The 20,636-nt window shown below is 53.5% G+C and overlaps 10 protein-coding genes across 10 annotated transcripts; 5 read left to right on the forward strand and 5 right to left on the reverse strand.

Moving 5' to 3' along the window:
• Positions 1-93: 93 nt before the first annotated feature.
• Positions 94-652, reverse strand: SNOG_09044 (hypothetical protein; the record flags this gene model as incomplete). The annotated part of the gene is made up of 3 exons (XM_001799295.1): positions 94-389; positions 447-516; positions 566-652. The coding sequence occupies 3 exons, from the start codon at positions 650-652 to the stop codon at positions 94-96; spliced, it is 453 nt and encodes a 150-aa protein (XP_001799347.1).
• Positions 653-2,065: 1,413 nt separating this feature from the next.
• Positions 2,066-4,126, forward strand: SNOG_09045 (hypothetical protein; the record flags this gene model as incomplete). The annotated part of the gene is made up of 4 exons (XM_001799296.1): positions 2,066-2,840; positions 2,897-3,007; positions 3,066-3,149; positions 3,216-4,126. Coding segments are annotated over 4 exons (972 nt in total). The 3' UTR covers positions 3,218-4,126.
• A 98-nt stretch (positions 4,127-4,224) lies between these two features.
• Positions 4,225-6,662, reverse strand: SNOG_09046 (hypothetical protein; the record flags this gene model as incomplete). The annotated part of the gene is made up of 4 exons (XM_001799297.1): positions 4,225-6,161; positions 6,212-6,322; positions 6,379-6,520; positions 6,579-6,662. 4 exons carry the CDS (start codon positions 6,660-6,662, stop codon positions 4,225-4,227), a joined length of 2,274 nt encoding a protein of 757 aa, XP_001799349.1.
• A 588-nt stretch (positions 6,663-7,250) lies between these two features.
• On the reverse strand, positions 7,251-9,809 carry SNOG_09047 (hypothetical protein; the record flags this gene model as incomplete). Its single annotated transcript, XM_001799298.1, is given in 6 exon segments — positions 7,251-7,559; positions 7,576-8,088; positions 8,135-8,685; positions 8,901-9,386; positions 9,451-9,637; positions 9,663-9,809. The coding sequence occupies 6 exon segments, from the start codon at positions 9,807-9,809 to the stop codon at positions 7,251-7,253; spliced, it is 2,193 nt and encodes a 730-aa protein (XP_001799350.1).
• An 812-nt stretch (positions 9,810-10,621) lies between these two features.
• On the forward strand, positions 10,622-14,594 carry SNOG_09048 (hypothetical protein; the record flags this gene model as incomplete). Its single annotated transcript, XM_001799299.1, has 5 exons — positions 10,622-11,133; positions 11,225-11,836; positions 12,219-12,986; positions 13,037-13,548; positions 13,592-14,594. Coding segments are annotated over 5 exons (2,406 nt in total). The 3' UTR covers positions 13,594-14,594.
• A 208-nt stretch (positions 14,595-14,802) lies between these two features.
• SNOG_09049 (hypothetical protein) lies at positions 14,803-15,364 on the forward strand (the record flags this gene model as incomplete). Its single annotated transcript, XM_001799300.1, has 3 exons — positions 14,803-14,901; positions 15,003-15,063; positions 15,177-15,364. 3 exons carry the CDS (start codon positions 14,803-14,805, stop codon positions 15,362-15,364), a joined length of 348 nt encoding a protein of 115 aa, XP_001799352.1.
• Positions 15,365-15,695: 331 nt separating this feature from the next.
• Positions 15,696-16,817, forward strand: SNOG_09050 (hypothetical protein; the record flags this gene model as incomplete). Its single annotated transcript, XM_001799301.1, has 4 exons — positions 15,696-15,730; positions 15,785-16,067; positions 16,399-16,717; positions 16,753-16,817. The coding sequence occupies 4 exons, from the start codon at positions 15,696-15,698 to the stop codon at positions 16,815-16,817; spliced, it is 702 nt and encodes a 233-aa protein (XP_001799353.1).
• Positions 16,818-17,049: 232 nt separating this feature from the next.
• Positions 17,050-17,777, reverse strand: SNOG_09051 (hypothetical protein; the record flags this gene model as incomplete). The annotated part of the gene is made up of 3 exons (XM_001799302.1): positions 17,050-17,262; positions 17,347-17,540; positions 17,744-17,777. The coding sequence occupies 3 exons, from the start codon at positions 17,775-17,777 to the stop codon at positions 17,050-17,052; spliced, it is 441 nt and encodes a 146-aa protein (XP_001799354.1).
• Positions 17,778-17,876: 99 nt separating this feature from the next.
• SNOG_09052 (hypothetical protein) lies at positions 17,877-19,367 on the reverse strand (the record flags this gene model as incomplete). The annotated part of the gene is made up of 4 exons (XM_001799303.1): positions 17,877-18,045; positions 18,096-18,206; positions 18,273-19,104; positions 19,232-19,367. 4 exons carry the CDS (start codon positions 19,365-19,367, stop codon positions 17,877-17,879), a joined length of 1,248 nt encoding a protein of 415 aa, XP_001799355.1.
• Positions 19,368-19,680: 313 nt separating this feature from the next.
• Positions 19,681-20,472, forward strand: SNOG_09053 (hypothetical protein; the record flags this gene model as incomplete). The annotated part of the gene is made up of 1 exon (XM_001799304.1): positions 19,681-20,472. The coding sequence occupies one exon, from the start codon at positions 19,681-19,683 to the stop codon at positions 20,470-20,472; it is 792 nt and encodes a 263-aa protein (XP_001799356.1).
• Between the last annotated feature and the right edge of the window lie 164 nt (positions 20,473-20,636).

Genomic DNA, 20,636 nt, shown 5'->3' on the forward strand with positions numbered 1-20,636 from the left:
CTCGTCGAACTAAACGCATGCCGAGAATGCCGTCGAAGTAATGTACATAATGCCCTTTTCCAAGACGTATCCACCATCTCATCAGTCAGATGCTCAAGCCTCACCATCGTCAATCTGCTCCTCCTTCACACCAGGAACAACCTCATCTCCGGGCTCAGCGTCACCCTCACCCTCGTCACTCTTAACCACCTCATCCTTCTTGCCCTTGCCCTTCTTGGCTCGCGGTTTCTTCGTCGGCGTACCCTCACCCTGATCGTCTGCACCACGCTTACTCGGCGTCTTCTTCACCGCGCCACCATCCGGCAGCGCCCATCCCAACTCCTCATACAGATTCCTCTGCTCCACGCGGAACCGCGAGCATTTGATCCTCACGCCGTTGAGATTCGTGCCTGCTTGCATTAATAAAATTAAGACTGAAGATGGCGGAGTTGGGTTGTAATGCGTACCTGGAAAAGCGGTCACGAGGCGCTCGTAGTCTTCGCCCGAGAGATAGCGGCCTTGAGTGAGGACGAGGAGCTGCGGAAGTATTAGAATTGAAGGTGGGGAGATGGGGAGAGGGACTTGCTTTGCGCTCGTTCTCCAGAGTCCAGCGAAAAGCGCCGCCGGGCTCGTCGGGGGTGTTGGTGGTGGCAGCTTTCTTCTTGGGAGGCATGGTGGATGGGTTTGGTTGTTTTGGGGGTTAAGTTGGTTGCGGGAGGTTGGTGGAGTGGTTGAGTAGGTTAGGAGGGAGAGGCGGCTACATGACTTACATATCCAGGGAAGTGAAAGTGAAGAAGAGAGATGAGGATGAAGTGAATTCCGCGATGAGTACTGTTGATGGAGATGCGTGTGCGGCATATCGACTTCACCTTCACTTGCATGCATATGAGCGAGGCGAAATGCGTACACACATTAACAGTCATTGAAAGCTATCAAGACCAGATTATCGGTGGAGATCTCATGATTTGATAGGTTGGTGAGACCTAGACGTTGACAATGTCGTGATATTCAGTATGCTATGTGTTTATCATCAAGTGGACGCTTCTCTGAGTGTGAGGTTCTTCAAGACGGCGCATCAAGCTAGAATATCGTCCACCAGCACAAATATCTATAACTATGCGTGCATTCTTTGTCATCCTCTCGCGACATGATTCTACTTCTGGCTGTTCCACATCGACGTTTCGACCTCCGTGCACTGCCGTCGCTCATGCAGCATTACGCAGGTGTAAGTATTGCTGGCGTAAGCACGCCGATCAACTTCATAGTTTCCAGGTATCGTCCATGATATGGCTGTGTTTGTATCACCAACATACCTATCAATGGTGGTTCGGAGCTCCAATGGGGCCAAATGCCATATACTTGTGACGTGTGGCGGGCCTGGATGACCCTTGCAAGGCGGAATCGTCTAGTGTCGTCTTCAGAACACAGCAACCACGAACGCTTCAACCAGAGATAATTGCCACCATGTCAATTGGAATAATATTCTATAAACTGCAGCGCTTTCAAGGAGATGTCAGTCCACTCTGGTGCCCTTCCGTAATGCCTCCGATATGAGATCTTCGTATTCAAAGGACGGCCACCCCTGCCATGCGCGGGTGGCTGAGTACATTCAGGCCACCCACCTCCGACGATCCCACATGCTCAATTCGCCCGCCAGGTCCCATGGCGGAATTCCCGTTATCTGTGCTCAGGCACCGAGTTCTTGAACCTCGCGCGGTGCCCCAGATTTCGCGTTGCTTGATCCCACACGCGACGAGACCCGAGTTTTGCTTTGCCACGCATTAGTGTGCCTTGTTGGATGTCTGTATAAAGAACGCCCGTCATGACGAGTGATGGCAATTATGTGTCGGTGGAATTGGCCAGTCCAACGGAAGAATCCCTTCCTTCTTATTCGTCGAGTTGGGCGCGAGATGTAGAGGAGAAGGAGGAAAAGAAGAGATGGAATTGGCGCTCACGAGAGGATTGGATGCGTGTATTTGGGGAGGCAAGACGCGCGGTCAAAGAGACGGAGCAAAATGTTCGATGGTCGACGAAGTCAGATTGGGCGGCGGCTTATGCGGAAGCACCACACACGTTCCACCGATTTATGAACTTGAAGACGAATGGGAAATGGTCCAGCAAGGCCTTCATTCCTTCAAAAGAGCAGATCTATGCATTTTTGCTCGTCCTCGCACTCGGCATCACGCCCATGGTGTTGCTTGGGAATTTCACGCACGTCAATACCGGAGGCAATGGCGACCGTCCATTCTACGGCATCTTTCAAGACAAAATCCAGAGTTGTGGGCAGAGCTTTGGCACCCCGGAAAACGCGACAGTCAGGGGAGTTGAAAAAATGTTTGTGCTGGATCAGACATTTGGCCGCTTCACTTTCTCCCAAGCCAAGACCATTGATGTGGCATGGGACGTCCTCATTGGTCGCGGAGTGCAACTGCTGGCTTGGTGGGTTGGATACATAGTTTTTTCTGATGCGCTGCTCCGTGCTATCGAACGGCATCCAGCATCATTCCAGATCTTTCAGAGGATTGCACTCGAAGGGCCCAGCCTCTTGTCGTTATGGACTCTGCTCAAAGAGTTGTGGTATGCGAAGAGCAAACGCACCAAGGCCCTGTTCTTCTACGTGTGGCTGGCCACGTTGTATATCATCAGCATACCCATGTTCCTAAGCGCAATGACGGGATACGACAGCACGAGTATCGCCTGGGTATCGCTCGACAATACCAGCAACATCATACCTGCTGCTTCAATCGAGTACTCGCTCGTGGCTACGGGCACCTGGAACGAGACGTGGGACGATGCGACCTGCCTCGACACTGAGCTGTACAACAAGAAATCTGAAGCCCTCTATTCGCGCCGTCGATCCTGTGAGTTTTACGCCAGTTGAAGCACATTCAGACAATCAAGCTGACAATGTACGTAGGCGATTGTCAATTGAACAACGGTACCATAGTCAACATCACAGAGTACCAGCAAACTCATATCAACTCTAACTATGGCTACTCCAACAGCTTCACAAGCCCCGAAGATATATGTACGTCCTACCATCCCAAGACACCTTCCCCTATACTCAGCTAATCCATCATCCCCAGGTCGTTTCAACTACCCCGGCAACAACAAAACCTTCACCCTCGGCAGATGGGACCTCGAAGGCAAAACCGGCGAAACCAAGAAATGTGCGCAACCCCTTATTTCTGTCCCTCTCCTCTTGCCTGCAAAAACTAACCCCCACTCAGGCGCAGAAACATACAACATAACAACTCACGGCGGTACCTTTGACCTCCTCGACCTAAACACCACATCATCCTACTGCTACAACTCCAAGCCCTACGACTACACCTTTCTCTCCGAACGCAGCCGCTGCCTACCCGACACCGCCAACCCCACGTACCAATGGGGCTTCAGCTCCATGCTCTCCGGGCTCTTCGTCTTCTGCCACTTCGCCTGGGCGCTGAGCATGTACGCCGTGTGGCTGGACGCGCAGTTCTGCAGCTCCTTGGTGCGCGGCGGGTACACGATGACGCCGTTGCGCGCGGCGTTTGCAATGGCCAGGGCGGCGAGGGGACGCACGGGGCTCGGCGAGGAAAAGCTAGTGAGGGCGGACACGAGGGAGTTGAAACAGGAGTTGTATGGGAGTAAGAGGAAGAGGGGGACAGAAGTTGGGTATGGGATTTTTGGGGAGGGAGAGCGAGAGATGGGGATGAGGAGGAGGCACGGGGGGAAAGAGGGGGAGGTCGAGGAGGTCGAGATGGGCATGCGGAGTGCGAGTGGCAGTCTGGCGGCGCGGTGAGAGTGTGGGAAAATAAGAGGAAAAGACATGATCGTACAGTGACGATGGAGCGCAGAGCCGTCCTGACGACGAGACACATGCCATACGACCGCTCGAAACCAGCGCGTCTGAGCATCTGCACAGCAGAAACCAATTGGCAACGATACCGCGCGATCCAACGCACCGCAGAGCCGCCATCACCACGCGCACCGATAAAATTTCGGACGAGCAGGCCTGTAATCCAGCCGAATCCCTGCTTACGAAAAAAATATATCAACAGAGACGCAGATAGAGTAGACGCCAGAAAGTCGGAACGCAGGACAGATGCAAAAAAAAATGTCATACAAGTGTACAAATGCCATATCTCCATCGCCGTCGCCAAAATGCGTGATCAAAGACATTAATTTTCCACTGCAGAACCAAAGTCGAAATCAAATGCACGCCCAAGAAACTCCAAGGCTATGCAACTCCCATGCCCTCTCTTACCCGCCCTTCTTCTCCGCAACCTCAATATGCTGCACCCGCACCTCGTCCCCCTCCCTCCCCGCACCCTCATCCGCGACGACCGCCGTCCCGTGTTCAACCTCCATAGCATCGCCTTCAATCGTACTACTACTCCTGCTCGACTCAACGCCCATCATCGCATCCATACCGCCATTAACCTCCACCATCTCCCTGACCCCAGCAGCACCATCATGTTCCGTATTCGGCGTGAGCGTGGCACTACTATCCCCCCGCGCCCTCGCACTCGTATGCCACTGCTGCGCAGACATGGAATTCCAATCGTACTCGTAGTCCGGGGGATCTTTGTCCCAATCGCCTATGGCTGCGGTGTCCATCTCCTGCCAATCTGTCTGCAACTCTTCGTGGAAGTTCAGCGCGTCTTTCTTGACAAAATCTTCGAGCGGTTTGGACAGCGGAATGGGCGCGACGGATAGAGCAGAGGCGTGTGCGTAGATGAGAAGGGCAGCGGAGGATTCGGTCGCCGCGCGCTCGACGACTTCTTGTTGAGTGAGGCGGTCGCGGCGGAGACTGGGGGAGGAGGTTTCCGTGTCGTATTGGATGCGCCACCATTGCTGGGCGCCGGGGGTGGGCGATTGGTTATCGGGGTGCAGGAGATAGATGACGCCAAAGTGCGTGGCTACGCCACAGAGGTGGTAGGGGTGTTGCATGGCGTCTTGGGGACTTTGGCCTGGGGGGTAGGAGGGTTCGGTCAGGTCGATCAGGGCTTCAGCGCCGTCGTCGACGATGGGCTTGAAGCGGCTGGATATGCTGTGTAGGGTCTCGCGAACTTGCTTGGTTTGTTCTTCTAGAGCAGCGAGTTTGGCCTCGATGCTTTGGTGCAGAGCTTCCAGTTGGGAGAGGACCATGGCATCTTTCGGATCTGGCGTCTCATTCTCGGTCTGTGGCTTGAAGGCCTTCATGCTGGTTTCGAGTAGCTTCAGAGTCTCGACCTTCTTAGCCTTCTCTTTCTTAGGTGTGTGATATTTTAGCCTCTGAATCGTAGTTTCGACCTCCTTCACGTCGTCCTCGTATTTCTTCATGTCACCAAACATGGCATCGATAACAGGTTTGTTGGCTTCCAAATAGCGATCAGGGTACAGAGTGGCGGGAATGCGGCAGCCCAGGCCTTGTGCATTTGTAGTCGCAGACGTGAGGCGCAAGATGAGCACTTTGCTTGGTTCCGAGAGATGTGCGCTTCCCGTAGCTGAGGAGAAGAGATGCTCATCGAGAACGTCGTAGATGCTATAGTCCTTCTTGGTCCCTTCTCTGACAACAGATGCATCGAGGACGAAGTTTTCCACGGTATCATTCCCAATCTTGACGATAGATCTTATCAAACCGTTGAGCTGGGCAGCAGGGACCTGGGCTTCGTGGGCGGCACTCCAGAGTATGAGAAACTTGATGAGATCGTCATCCTCGTCTTCCATAGTTGGACGCGACTCTTTCCAGGCGTCGAGTTCCAGCATCGAGCTTACTGTCGCATAGGCCCTGTCAGAGTTGTCCAGAAACGCCATTAGTCGCTGTGCCTCGTAAATTATATCCAGACTGTGTGCCTCTTCGCGCTCGGCGGCCGTGTCGGTGACACGGGCAGGCAGTGCAGGACTGCCTTTCCACCAGTCGTCGCCCATCCAGTAGTTCCTCTGCGTGATGTTCGGCGCCAGCAGCGCATTTCGAAATAGTGGTATCGAGTGCAGGATGCTGATGAGCGCAGGCAGATAGTTGAACCTCGGCGACGGCTTCAGAATGGCAGGATGGCCCTCTTCTCGCTTGCGTTGGCTCGGTGAAGGATCCGGTATGACCTCAGTCGACGTCGGCACCATGGCCCACGTCTCGGCAGGATAATAGTCCTGGTTTGCGGGCCCAAACGCAGGCTTCGAGCCGCCTACGACGCCAGACTCCTGCGTGTTCTCTATACCTGCCCCGCCAGTCAGCATCTGCCTTCCATCTCGTGCCCTAGACACGTACTCTGCATGGGCGCATCGCCAAGGTGTGTAGAGACCTGGCTCGTTCGCGAGGGCGGGCGCGTGGGTGCTCTGCTCTGGACATTGCTGTGGGGGCCGTAGTCTATGTTGAAGCCTGAGAAGACGTCTTGTCAGCCCGCCGTCTCTTGGTGCTGCCGTGCTTGTACGTACTGGTTGGCACTCCATCATTCTGGCCTCCCCCAAACGCAGTCTCGTCCCATCTCGGTACCACGTCCTTCAGGAGCTTGTTGATATTCGCAGGGCCCGTCTCGAAGAACTTGTTTACCGCGGCTTCAAGATTGTTGTCGCTGATCTGCACGCATTGGTTAGCCCTGGAGGCTGCTTGCATGCACGTGAGGAACACTACCCACCTTGAGAAGCTGCAGAGCTTCGTCGCGACTGAGCTGGCCGTCTATGAAGCTAAGCAGCGTGTCGACATTCTCGTCTGTCGCCATGGCGGTTGTGGTGCGGTAGTGATGTGGTAAGCGGGTGGAGCTATGGCGGACTGTAGGTATTCCAAGGCTAAGTGACGTCGGCGGGGATCAGCCGCGTTTTTGGCAAGAGCAAGCGCAAGCGTCACATCGACTACAAGCAATCGTGCGCTTCGCGTGGCATTGGCGCGGGACTTCTCGTGGCTTCCATGCTCAGCATGACAGATGCAGGGTGTGTAGGTATGGCGGGGTGGGTCAATCTCCGAAGGGCACAGCAATGCGGAGGAGCTTGCGGAGCTCTCATGTCGCTAATGGCTGGCTGCACAGGGTCCCGCCGCTGCACCACCTTTTGTATCCAAATCCTTGGTTCCAACCTCACTTAGTGTCTTCGCTAGCATATATAGACAAGTCTACAATCAAGAGCGTAATGTGTGTTGATTCATCAGAACTCGGAAAGACATCCTATCTATATGCTTTGCTATCAACGCCGACCATGCCGTTTTCTAACCAATGCTGTCGTGTCGTCATATTCTACATTTCTACATTATCCTACACTTCCCGGTAGCACCAATATTTGTACATCGCACACCTTTCCAAACGCCTCCTCTAGTCTCAGTTCGTCTTTTCTGGCGTCGCTTTCATCTCGACAGTCGTCGGTACGGCGTTTTCGGATCCAGGTCCCATGGGCTTGTATATCTGGATGCCCATTTCCTCATTCATCTTATCCTGCTCCTCCCTCCAAGCTCTACCTCTATTGCTGAAGCGCTGGATCAAGGCCCGGTAGTTTTGCAGGCTCTTGTCGACTTCTTGTTCTTCTTGGCCGATGAGGCCGCGACGTCGCTCTTTGACCGCTTCGTACAACCTCCATCGCGACGCTTCTGGGATTTCTTGGAGTGTGGTATTCCAGTTGCCATTCGTCTTCTGCTGTGAAACCAACTGGTCGGTCAACATAGCAGCCGTTGACCTTGCTACGCGTGGTTAGAGTCCATCCCATTAGCGGCCCGCTTGGTGTTGCTTCCTCGGCAGCATCGGTTGGAGGGTTTTCGCCATCCGCGACTTCACTTTCATCGACGTCTTCATCGACTTCGCTTTCCTCGACACTTTCATCGACTTCGATTTCGTCTACACCTTCAGCGACTTGACCTTCATTGGCGTCACTGCTAGGCTCTTCGGCAGTCTCGGTGGCGTCCTCTTCCTGCGTCGACTTCTCTGCACTCTCCTCTACCAATTCGCCGCCCTCGTCTTCATCCACTTGCTCGTCGACCTCGTCTTGTATGTTTTGCCACTCTTCCTGGTTCTTACCCAAGCCTACCACAGTGCGAGCAAAGTGCTTCTGAGCAGCTTCTCCCTTGCTTTGAAGCTCGTCTGCTTGCTCTTCCGTGACCGGCTCAGCAAAGACGTACATGAATGGCACCTTGGCATCGCGCGTCTCAAAGTGCAAGCGGATTGTCTGCTTTCATTAGATGTGCTAAAGAGAGAGATTGTGGAAGGCTTACAGTTTCAGGAAATGCAGCTGTTGCCTTGCCGAGCAGCTCGTCGACCAAGGCTACCGAAAGCTTGAACTCTTGGTCGCCCAACCGAGTATCCTCCTGACCATGTAGCACTCTGTCCATGTCCCCAAGGGGCAAATACTGGAAACCAAAGATGCGCTCAATGTTGTGATATGCGAGGAAAATGCCGTCCATGCGGCCCATGCGTACTTGAAGCGAATATTTCAGCATGGTCGCACGTGTCATGTCGTAGAATTCTCGCTCGAATGACTCCCACTCGCCCTGAGCGTAACGCAGCTGATATCCCGTGCCTGACTCATACTCCTTGTGGTTCATGCGAATGGAGACTACTGCCCTCGTCTTCAAGTCAAATACTCCAGTTCCTGGTAGTCGCGGATCATGGGCGTCGAGTTGCGATCGCATGAGTAGGTTGCCCTGCTTGGAATAATGGTAGCATCTGCTCGAGTTGTCTTCGGCGGGCGCCGGCTCTGGGCTCGACCGACGGAAAGACTCAAACTCCTTGCGGTCGGACGTCAGGAGTTTTTCAAGAGAGTGGCCTAACCAACTCATAATGTTGGGTGTATCGTAGGTCTTGGTCGGCATCAATGGCATATATGCCGTCCTTGTACCGCAAGAATATGGCATCTGGTCCAAATGTAATCTTAGAAAACCGTTTTGAAGGGTCCCGGGAAACCGCGGGAAAGCATTTTGTGGTTGAGCTCTCGGAATTTGGACAGCAGAAAGTGGAAATGCTGCAAAACTCCCGACATACTGGAGGTGGAGCCAGTATACTTGGTGCCCAGCCGCTTGGTCAACTCCAACAGGGTCTCGTCTTTGGACGAAGTTTTGTACTCGCTGAGAGCATCGAAGTCAAACTCATTGACGGGCATGATTTTTTCGAGATACGGGTCGAAATTGTATATGCGCGACCGGGGATCCTGCAGGCGGTAGACGCCAGGATTGAACAGTACACGATCGAGGCCGTACGAGAGCATTGGCACCGGTGGTATCTCAACGTCGACGGGCTCAAATGTGAGGTCTTGGGGTTCCAACACCTGTATCTCCAGCTGTTTGTCTCTGTTCCTGCTGCCCTTTTTGCTAGCCGTTTCCAGCCCCTCCTCTCCGGCCATAGCTTCCGCGAGCGACATGGGCACATAGCCATCTGAACCAAGCTCCCTCTTCGGCCTGGGGCTTCGTTTTCCTCCTGGGTCTTCTTTGTCATTCTTTGACCGAGGGTTCTCCTTTACGTGCTTTGGTTCTGCGACTTTTGCCCTTGCTCGTGGCTCCGGGTCTTCTGGTGACCCAGACGAATGAAATCTTACCACAGACTTGAGTTTGCCTTCCCTCTTCGCCTTTCCCTTCGCGGGTGACCTTGGAGAATTTGACTTGTTTGATTTCTCGGATTTTCTGGGGTTTTCCTCGGAGTCGGATGTCGCTCTTTCTCTCTTTGAGAGAAAACCAGTGGCGCTGAACGAGCGGATTGCCGACGTTCTCGATTGCGCCCGTGCACTACAGAAAATACATATTGGCTCACGCGACCACGGCGAGACACGGGTGAGGTTTCGACGGAGCATCTTGAGGGACGACGCGGGCGAGGGGCAACGAGTGTAATGGCCGTGGCGCGTGCAACAGCAACCGCGATCAGTCGCGCCGGGTCAGAAATTATGTCGGCGTTTGACATTTATTTCGCCGATGGTCGATCGACATGTACGTCAGGACCTCCCGCCGCGAAGCTCCCCAGATTTTGGGAACGACAGTGCCACGCAAGAAGGTGCTAGTCTAGAATAAGAATCTCCAGATTTTGGCCTTGCAGATACCTACCTATTTGTATGTACCTTCACTTTCAGCACTTGTCTCGCACAGGCTGTCTTCCGCCCGCTGCAGCCACGCCGCACATACGTCACCGCACGCCCGCCATCAGTGCTGCGGTACCAATTTGACGCGTGGAGCAGCTCGAGGCCCACTCCCTTCGCGACGCGTGTCAAATGTTTTTGGCTTCCCCTTCATCTCTCTTGTAGCGTCTGCTTATCTGGTGCGCGCTGTCTGCGAGCACGTGTTGGCGCAACGGGAGCTTGCTGTTGCCAATTGCTCTGCCGAGCCTTTGGTACAGATTGGGGCGATCGCGCAGGCCATTGCAGCGCAATTACGCCGTGCGCAGAATGCGTGCGCTGCCCTTGACCACACGCCTGCAATTGCCCACCTTGACTGACCCGAGCGCGGAGATCGAGACAAGGCTGCGCGAACGTTGAACCTTTACATCCAACGCTACCCAACGTCCGACTGCCCGTCCAATACGACGCTCCAGCACTGTCATTGGTGGAGCGCGACATTTGAACCTCGAGTTGGACCTGACCTGACCTTCTAAGCGCGTTCGAGCATGTTCCGCGGACCTGCACGGTGTTGAAACAAACTTGTCGATTAACAGTCCTTTGCATGCCATCTCTGCGCTGCTGAACTCTGTCGGGTGGCGCATCGCCTGCTTCAACCCGCGGCATGTCCAAGGACAAGCGAAGAAGCATCTTCGGCCGCAGTGGTCTGACAGCCCTCACTGGTCTGCAAAGTAGCAGCAGTAAGGATGAATCGCAACCTTCAACTCTGCTGCGGAAGCGGCGGACCGCATCCTTCATGTCCACAATCTCCGACATATCGCAGCATGGAGACAAGCAGTCCCTCGATGGCACTACCATAACAGAGACTCCCGCGCCCGGATCGCCCAGAACAACCATATCGCGAGGCAGTCTGAAGCGCGCAAGTTCTGTCTTTGGCTCCATCCGCGGGTCCAGGCTGCTAGACGAGGACGAGCCGCTCTCTGCGACATCCACGCGCAACTCGACTGGGTTTGGCGAGTACCTGGCTGAGGATACCCGCGTGGGGCAGGTACTGCACTATGGCGAGGTTCAGACGAGCAGTTCCATGTTTCGGAAGAAGAAGGAGTTCTTGGTCTTGACGGAGAAACACCTCATTCGGTACAAGACGCAATCGAAAGCGGCAGAGGCTTTCCCAGCGTAAGTATGCTATGGCCACGGACGACCATACGTATGCTGACTAGCCAAGGATACCATCTCCCTACACTCGCACTCCCTCCTACCGCCATAGCCAGAACCCTTCGACTGGCTCCTCGCACGACATCCAGTCTGTCGCATCAGAGTCTTCGGGAGATCGCGACCTGGGCACACCGCTGCGGCACATTGTCGCTGTGTACCATCTCGACGATGGCCGGCCACACTTTGCTATCGAGGTTTACTGGATGGACGACGACTCCAACCATGCTGCATGCTTGACTCTACAATTCGCCGATCCCGATGACATGTACACATGGCTAGCCAAGCTACGGGACGCTGCGAATCACGCAAGATTGGCCAATGCGAATCCGCTATCAGCGTACAACTCGCATCTGGCTGCTCGCGTGGTAGAAGCAGAACGCGACTATGTTCCTCCACACTATGCCATTTACAGGGTTGTGCTTCGGCCGCAGGGAAAGGCCACCTCACGGTCATCTTCGGACGACGTTACCAAGGCAGCTTCTTCGGTCTGTTTCCTCGCCATTGGCGTTCACAAAGTACACTTGATCCCACTGTTCAAACCGTCGTCTCAGCGGGCGTCTAGTCCATCTTTGACTTCCTCTAGTGCGCAGTCATCGCACGGCATCATGACTCTGACCGAAGTCTGTGTGAGCGACGTCGACGATACATTTCTTCTCACCTTCCGGTAAGCATGGTTCGACAGCAACTTGACTTTTCTAATGCCTTGGTAGAAAACCCCTCGAGCGTCCAAAGACGATACACTTGGCGTCGCTGGCTTCACACGATATCGCTGCGCGCTTGCGGTATACCGAAGCAGGATTGCGGCCAGAGTGGGAGTCGCGGCCATATCAATACGCTGTTCCGGACGGGTTGAGACAAGACATGCTACGACAGTCAAGCCCTCAGTCAATTGACCAAGACTCTCTAGACCGGACCTTGATAGGTTACTGCGTTGCATACGATGTGCAGCCTGAAACTATCAGCTACCAAATATCCTACCCCTCGGAGGATTCCCCTCGCTTCGAGCTGTTGCCACCTACATCATCAAGGAGAAATCAGTACACAAGTCTTGAGCTGCTAGCGGTAATGCGCTCGTTGCGATACAACGAAACATTCGTGGGCATCTCATTCAAAGGCATACACTTGGATGTCTTGAATGGCCTCCAAGATCCATATGGGGCTGAGCATGTATGCATGAAGACAAAGCGTGGCACATTTGCGCGCCTTGAAGTTGAAGAGTTTGAACAGGCGTGTCTGTTGGTGCAAGAGATACGTGCTCTGGCTCTGAGCAATCGCAAACTCAGGAGACTCGACTTCACTTCTTGTATCACAAGGCGACGGCGGGGCCACTTGGACACCGAGGGCAGTGGTAGAGATGGGGGCTGCGGCATCGTGGAAGCGCTGTTTCCACTGTGCAAGTATCAGAATACGAACGTCGACTGGATTGCTTTGAATAACATTCCACTGGGCGAGACCGACCTGGACTACCTGGTAGCAGCTGCGGTCGAGCGGAACTGCCATCTGCGGGCGCTTGAGTTGAGCGGCTGCGGTCTCAGTGACCGTGCACTATCTCTGGTCCTCGATGCTCTGCGGGCCCAGGAAAACACACTCGAGGCACTTGATTTATCCTCCAACAATTTCAGGATTTCGCCGACTATCTTTGACTCTCAGATTGGTATATTTGGCTATCTGACCAAGCTCAACTTGTCCCACATCGCTGTCTCAGCCGGTTCAGAGCCGATGATATCAGTAGAAACGATGCAAGGATGGAGGCTGCAAGAACTGGTTTTAAGTGGGACGCATTTGAATTCTCCCATGGTCGATGCAATAGCCAGGTGAGCTTTGTCGTAATTGAACATCGCTGGTAAGATACTGACTATGACAGCTACCTAGTGAACTATAAGCAGTCGAAGGGGCTGCGGGAACTTCGCTTGGATCATTGTTATCTCACGGGAAAAGACATCGCTTACTTGTTGCAATCTATGACTGAAACACCGGGGAAAGCTCGTGAGCTTCATCTTGATGTCAGCGAGAATTATATCGAACGGGATCTGAAGAAGTTTACCAAAGCAATTGCTGGCGGCTATGCGCCGTCTAGCTTAGCAGTGCGCCTGATCGAGTTTGAGGAAGAAGCAGAATTCCGAAGGATGATCCTCGCTTTCGGCGCAAACAACACCATCCGACAACTCGACATCTCTCGCGCATCGCTGCCCTGCGATGCCACAGAAGACACATGCCAGGCTATGGAGAGGATGTTTGCGGACAACACCGCCCTTGAATGGCTGGACATGTCTGGAGAGGACTCTCGCCTGGAAACGACCAAGCTCGGCGTGGGCATCAATAAGGCACTGCGAGGGTTGCAGCGCAACCGCACCCTGCGTGTCTTGTACATCAAATGTGTGTATAAACCCATCAATTCCTATTCAAAGCTAATTTGGAGGAGACCAGAAGCTTGGCGTGCAAGGCGCGAGCACTCTTGCCGACGTTCTCAAAGTCAACACGAGCTTGCAATATCTTTACTGCGAGAACAACGGCATTGCATTGACCGGCTTCACTGACCTGGTCAATGCTCTACACCGCAACACGACGCTCTTGTATCTTCCATCAATGCTGGAAAGCAGGCAGATGGCGCTCAAGCAGACCGAGGACCAGGTGAAACAAATGCGCGACGAAGTCTCCATACATACACAATCCAAAGGGCATTCAGTAAGAAGTAAGCTCGCAAATAAAGTAGCGGGGAGAGCACCCAAAGACAAGGCACATTCGTCCGGACTATCGGATCAAGATATCAAAGCTGCCCTAGGTCTAGTCGATGAGAGCTGGGCACGACAAGAATACCGCTTACAGCAATATTTGCTGCGCAACTACAACATTGCTCATGGCATACCCACGGCTATGGATGTGGATGAGGAGGACTTCGAACGACCGGACACGGCCACGAGCTTAGGCAAGATTATCGAGAAGGTCAAATTCGAGAGTACGCCTACAACCGAGAAAGACCTGCAGCTGGGGTTCGACACTCCTAACGCCGAATACGAAGCCGTCTCGCCAATGGAGAAAGATCTTGAAATGTCGTTCTCGCACAGTCGGCGACCTTTTGCATCGAGGACCTGATCTGTGAAACCACCCTCGTGCCACCGTTCACTGGCTCCGACCAACCACTTTTTCGACTTCGCTGTACTATACATTTCTTCTGGTTTCTGCATATGTTCCTAGTTCAGGATTTTGGAGTTCTCTAACCATGCAACAATATAGGCGCGCACATGAAGGATGGCATTGGGGGCCCACGATCTGCCTTTCTGGTCTCTGGCTTAGTCATTCTGTACCGACTGGATACCTATTGGTTTAGCTTTTGTGCCAGCTTGGATGATACCATATAGATGCCTACATGCTTGGATAGGCTTCTTCTTGCGCAAATACCATGAAATTTTTAGGTTCCACCACATTTGACGTCTTGCGACCGCATGCAATGATTATCTATCAGGAACATGAGCTGACAAGCGAGAACCCCACGCGATTGCTAGATCCCTGCAAGCGACGGTTTAACCTACACTAGCGTCCGTGCTGCCGCATGACTGACATCATGTCACTGAATCTCGGGACACATGAAAACCCACTGCGAAAGTCGATGAGAGGAGAACAGATCTTATCATGGCACCGAGCTCGAGACACGCGAGTTTAGAAAAAGATGAACACGCTAATGAGGCAGCGTGGCAGGCGGCGAAAGGAGCGGCTTGGGGTGGGACAAAGGTATGTTCAATTGAGTTCGCGAATGGTGATTGTGAAATGGGCAGCTCAACCACCACCGCGAGCTCAAAAGATATGATTCTACGTGTACTAACATGATCTAGTGGGGTGCAGCTTTCGCCGTAGCAGGCGGAGTAGCATATGCCTTTTCACCAGTATATCGCGGTCTTACCGTTCAATTCAAAACGCACGTCCAATCTTTTACCACCTACTCGCAACAAACCAATTCCACTACTTGACACTCTGCTGACCCAACCCCAGCTACATCCAAATGTCAGGCATGATTCTTGGTGGCTATCTCGAGGCTGAGAGGCGCATGTGGGCATATCAACATCACATCAGACACCAGCGAAGGATAGCGCGCGATACGGAGGTTTGGAGGAGGTATGAGGAGGACTATGAGGAGAGGGGGACGCCGGGGGTGGGAGCGGAGAGTCAGGTGCATAGGAAGGGGCCGGATGCTTGAGTGAAAGGGATTGGGGCGGTGGAGCATGGACGTTGTTTTGGCATTTTGGCCGCGTTCAACTGTAGAACTTTCGAGAAGACTTGTTGGAGCTTGAATCCTGCCACGAGAAGCAATTAACTCATTCTGACATGACAATCAATCTTGTTTGTCGCCAACACGTGATTGGCCGGCAACCTGGAAGCTTCCAAGCTTATGTAAGGCCCCTACCTCGCCGCATGGCTCCAGAAGCCACATTTCCCACTTCTTCTCCTCTCCAGGCAGCACTCGCTGAACCTCACTCACGCAAGCTTCCAACCACCACGGCACTCTCGTGCGAAGCTGCATACCCGCCATGGACGTCTTCTGGACCCTCCCGCCCGTCTCAAGGTCCGTCAGCGCCCGCCCAAACTTCCCCACGCACTGCTAACACCTCCCGAACAGGACAATCACCGCTCTAGCAGTATCTGTGTCGGCGCTGGGCTACGGAGGCATCATTAGTTTGAGCAATTATGTCTTCTTTAAGCCCTTCGTCTTCACTACGAAGATCGTCCCGCAGCTGTGGCGCCCGCTCACGGCGTTCCTCATCACGAAGCCCAAGTTCGGCATCCTCATGGACCCGTACTTCTGCTACCAGTATGGCAGCGGGCTGGAGCGCGAGTCGGCGCGGTTCACGCAGCCGGGCGATTTCGCCGTGTACACGGCGTTTTGCGCGTCGTTTATTATTGTAAGTATACCATCGCTTTATGTGGAGGAGATGTTGTGTCGCGTCTGCGACTGGAATCAGATACACCCTCGAAATATCTGCCCACCCAGCCTAATGCTCTAGCTGAAGCGGTTCCTGGAATCGAGGAAAATTACCCTTGTGCATCATGCAGCTCCGTCAGTCAAATATCCAAAACGGGGTTGCGTGGTGTGCAGGCATGGTGGGATGGCCAGTTACGTAGTCTTCGTGGACGCGCAATTCCACTAGGCGGTTCTGGCTCCCTACACACCGTTGTTCGATATATTTCGCTTGCAGTATGAAAACTGAGGGAATGATTGCTAACACGCACAAGGCAACAGCAGGCGGCTTCCTAAACAGCTACACCTTCCTCCCCGCCCTCACCCAATCCTACGCATACACCTTCGCGCAAGACAACCCCACCCGCCAAGTCAACTTCTTCATCATCAACTTCGACGCCAAATTCCTGCCCTTTGCGCTCCTCTTCATGACCTTCATCGTCGACGGACCAGACTCAGCTGCCGCTCAGCTCACGGGCCTGCTTGCGGCGCACTTGTACGACTTCCTTACGAGGATATGGCCGACGTTTGGTGGCGGAAAGAACTACATTGTCACACCCAACTTTGTCAAGAGGCTGTTCAATGCTGGTGTGGGTGTGCAGAATAGGGGCTTTGGACATGTTGTGCAGGGTCAGGCGCGCGCGAGTGGAGCTGCGACTGGAGGGCCTTCTGCGGCGGCGGGGGTGAGCAATAGATGGGGGAGTGTTGGGCCGGGGAGGAGACTTGGGGGTGATTGAGCATTGATGTTGGCGTTTGCATGCTTTACTTGCGGGTTGGAACATGCTAATCATGTATTTGACGACGGGATGAAACCCTAATCAACCTCCACGATACTCCAATTGATTACGTGTGAAAGCAATAAATGGTCACAACCCTATGATGCAAATTGATACTTTGACATTCCATTCGTAGATTTACTTCAGCTTCTAAGCCTTCTTCGCACTCCCAGCAGGATTACTCGGCCCATCCACCGCTCGCTCCACATGTCCCGCGATCCCATCCTTGCTCGCATCAAATTGACTCCCAATCGCTCCATCCTTACTAAACGGCCCCCCAACCTTCTCGCCAATCTGCCCGATCGCGCCGTCTGGGTTAAATTGCTTGCCGATTGCCCCTGCGGAGGAGAGGATAGAGGGGTTCTGTGAGCGAGCGAGCGAGCGTCAGCGAACTTCATTTCGAAGAAAAGCAGGAGAAGTATGGGATGGAAGGGGTGTTGTTCGTACCTCCTGTGGAATAGCATTCGTGCCCTTATTCGCGCCGATTTTATCCGCGGCGCTGGTGGTGCTGTCTGTCATTTTGAGGGCGTTGGGGTCCGAAGGGGCTTGTGTGGAGGTGAAGCCGAGTTGTTCTGAGAGGGGGCCTGTTGATTTTGGCATTGAGTTATCTGGGTTAGATGGGATGGGTAAGGGAGAGAGGTCTTTGGGAGTGTTTATATGCTGTGTATGAATGGTAGAGGGATCATGGGTGCGTCTACAGTGCGTCACGGTTGTGGTGATGTCATGATGAATTGCACTTCAAAGCGGCGTCGTGGATGGAAAAGTCGATGATGTGTCTAGTTAGTAGCTGCCGTGGATCTCGATACGCGCTTAAGCGATGTGAGATCGATCTAAGATCAGTTACTATTTGTGGTTGAGGTGTGGGGTGGAAGTGTCATGGTGGTTGCATTTGGACTGCCTTTTCGCCCCTAGAAGAAACTCCTCCACCATCTCCATGATGCAATGACACGTATAACGCCAGATCATCGAATTAGTATTTACTTCCTGCTCTTGCGCGGTCCACCGACCCGAGGGAATTTCAGTGGTAGCTTCAGCTTTGCAACCCAGTGGTTGTTGCTTTCGGCTTTGGAGAGCTTGAACTTTGTCAAGTCGGCGGCTGTTGGTGCGCTGACTTTGCAACCCAGTTCGGCGAAGTAGGCTTGGATTCTGTTAAGATGTTAGTTTCTGAATCAAGAATATGTTGTGTCGAGACATACTCTTTGTTGTCGATCTTCAAGTCGTCTCGCAAGTCGTTCACGTCCACCTCGAAGTCGTCTACAATGAGCGCAGCAGCGGCGATGTGTGTGTGCAGATTGTCGACGTTCCATCTAGGCATTTCGAAAGATCTGAAATAGTCAGCTTATGCGATCTCAAAGTACGAGCATTGCACATACCCTTCACGTGCAAACTTCCTCCTGATAGCCATAATACAGCTCTGCGGCACGTCCTCTCCCATAATAGCCTCGAGTTTGCCCTTGGGCGGGATCTTCTTCCCGCCTTTGCTGCTCTGTAAAGCTTGGGAAAAGTTGATGCAGAATAGGATGAAACGCAGCACCTTCAGTTTCTGGATCTGCTTGTTGCGTGCGAGCTTGACTATGCGCTTAGCAACAAACTTGCTCGTCACGTTGATATTCTGGCCAGCTGCAGCGGCATCCACCCAGTCTTTGACCTCGATCATGGTCATGAGTTCGCTGCCGACTATGCTTTCGATCGGGTAGACGTCGCCCGGATACTCAGCTTGGAGGTTTGGTGTTGGACGAGGCTTGGAGCTGTCTACAGCAGCCTCCATCTCCTGCTTCGTTGGCATCGCGCCCGTTGCGCCAGCCATATTTTGCAAGATATTCTCGGCCACTGCGTCGTTTCTCGCCGATGCTGGATCGTCGGGCTTGCCGCTGCGAATGGCGTTCATGGTCATATCGTCGAGGGCCTTCCTGGACTTCTTGGACCCGAATTCCGAAGCAAGCGCATTCCTCTTCGCCATCATGGTCTGCTGCTGTGCTTCGGTCTTCTCTTTCTGCTCTCGCATCTCTTCCGTTTCACTTCGTAGCGTGCTCCGTAATGTGACGCGCTTGACCGGCACGAGCTGTAGCTTCTTGGTCGCGGGGTCGAAAACACCGACATAGTCTTTGAGCTGACTCTCTGAGCTTCCGTCGAACTCTTCCTGGGCGGTGTAGTCCAAGCGAGAGTGTTCTGACGACTGGAGGAGGAGCTGTTCTGATGCGCCTTCTGGGAGGATCTTGGTACGTTTGTAGGGATTGAAGGATATGCGCGCCGGGAAGTGAAGTCCCGGTGTGGTTGCTGGTTTCTATTAGCTCTCCTTCACATGCGACACTCTGTACAGCTTCGCGCATACCTAGCAGTGGACCCAGGGTTTCCTTATTCTCGTGTAGCTCCACCTTGACGGTCCCCTGAGGCGCAATAGCTACCTTCTTCTTCGGCCGTACACCGCTATCCGATTTTCTCTTTCTCTTCTTTTCCGGGTCCGACATTGCTGTGTTGTGTGGCTGATATTGGCTGTCGTCGTCGCGTTGGAACTTTTTTCCCGACCTCGAATTGGCAGAATCGGGCGGTCAGGGCTCGCTTAGCTGATCTGACTGACAGGGATGATGCCAGTTAGCGCATGACGTCTACGCGACCCGCGTTTCTAAAGTCAGGTACCACCAAAGCAACGCTGAAAGCATATCTCTAGAGTCCAAGCCCCTCCTCAACCATAGCAAATGCCATTCCATCCTCCAATTCTACATTCTGCATCGTGTCTCCATTGATTGTTGATCCGATACTTACCATACATCACCATCAACAATGTCAGCTCTCATCTCCCACGCGCAGCACGCCGCGGGCACCGTCGGATCGCAACTCCAACGCACCGCAGGAAGCGTGGGCACTTCGCTCCAAACAACCACCAACAGACTCCTCCCTCCGCAACAACGCGAGCAGAAACTCAAAGACCTGCGTGTCTTCGCCAACCGCAACCCCAAGCTCGCCGTGGGTCACACTGCATCCTTTCCGTCTCCTTCCCCATTAACATGTGATCAGACATTCCTCTCCATCCAAACCTTCCTCCTCGGCATCCCCACGCTCCTCTTTCTAACCTTCGCCCTTTCAACACTCCTCATCTCCCTCTCAACATGCCTGCTGATCGCGCTTATCTCCGCCTTCATATACACCGGCCTGGCGGTCGGGTTCGCCCTCCTCTTCCTCGTGCCCACGCTGTTCATCGCAAGCTTTGCTGCGAGCTGCGCCTTCCTCTGGGGCCTGGCGGTCTATCTTGTACTCCAGCGCTTCAATGAGGGTGAGGCGCCGGGCAAGCCTGGCACGAGAGTGGGTGACAAGTTGCATGGACTGACGGGTGGCAGGTTGGGTTGGATGGTGGATGGGGCAGATGACAAGCCGGTACAGGTGGGTCAGGCACAGAATGGTAAAGGCACGAATGGGCGTACGGGTCACGACGGTGGTCGTGGTGCATCAGGTGAAGAAGGTGATGGGATGGTGAATGGGAATGGGTGGGAGAGTAAGTGGGCGATGGGTATGAAGCCTCATAGGGAGAATGCGGATGGGCAGGAGATCAAGGTGGATACGGTGGTAAGTTGCTGATACGTATGTGAAGATGGGGTGCTGACCGTGTATAGACGATACCTCCGACGTCCTAGAATCAATGTCTTTGTTATTCAGACTGTATAACTTCAATGCCTTCTTAACACAATGTTACGTGCGATAACTCAACCGTTAGACTTATTAGAGCACTGCGAACTGCGAGG

Source organism: Parastagonospora nodorum (assembly GCF_000146915.1).
Source record: "Parastagonospora nodorum SN15 chromosome Unknown scaffold_14, whole genome shotgun sequence".
NCBI lineage: Eukaryota > Fungi > Ascomycota > Dothideomycetes > Pleosporales > Phaeosphaeriaceae > Parastagonospora > Parastagonospora nodorum.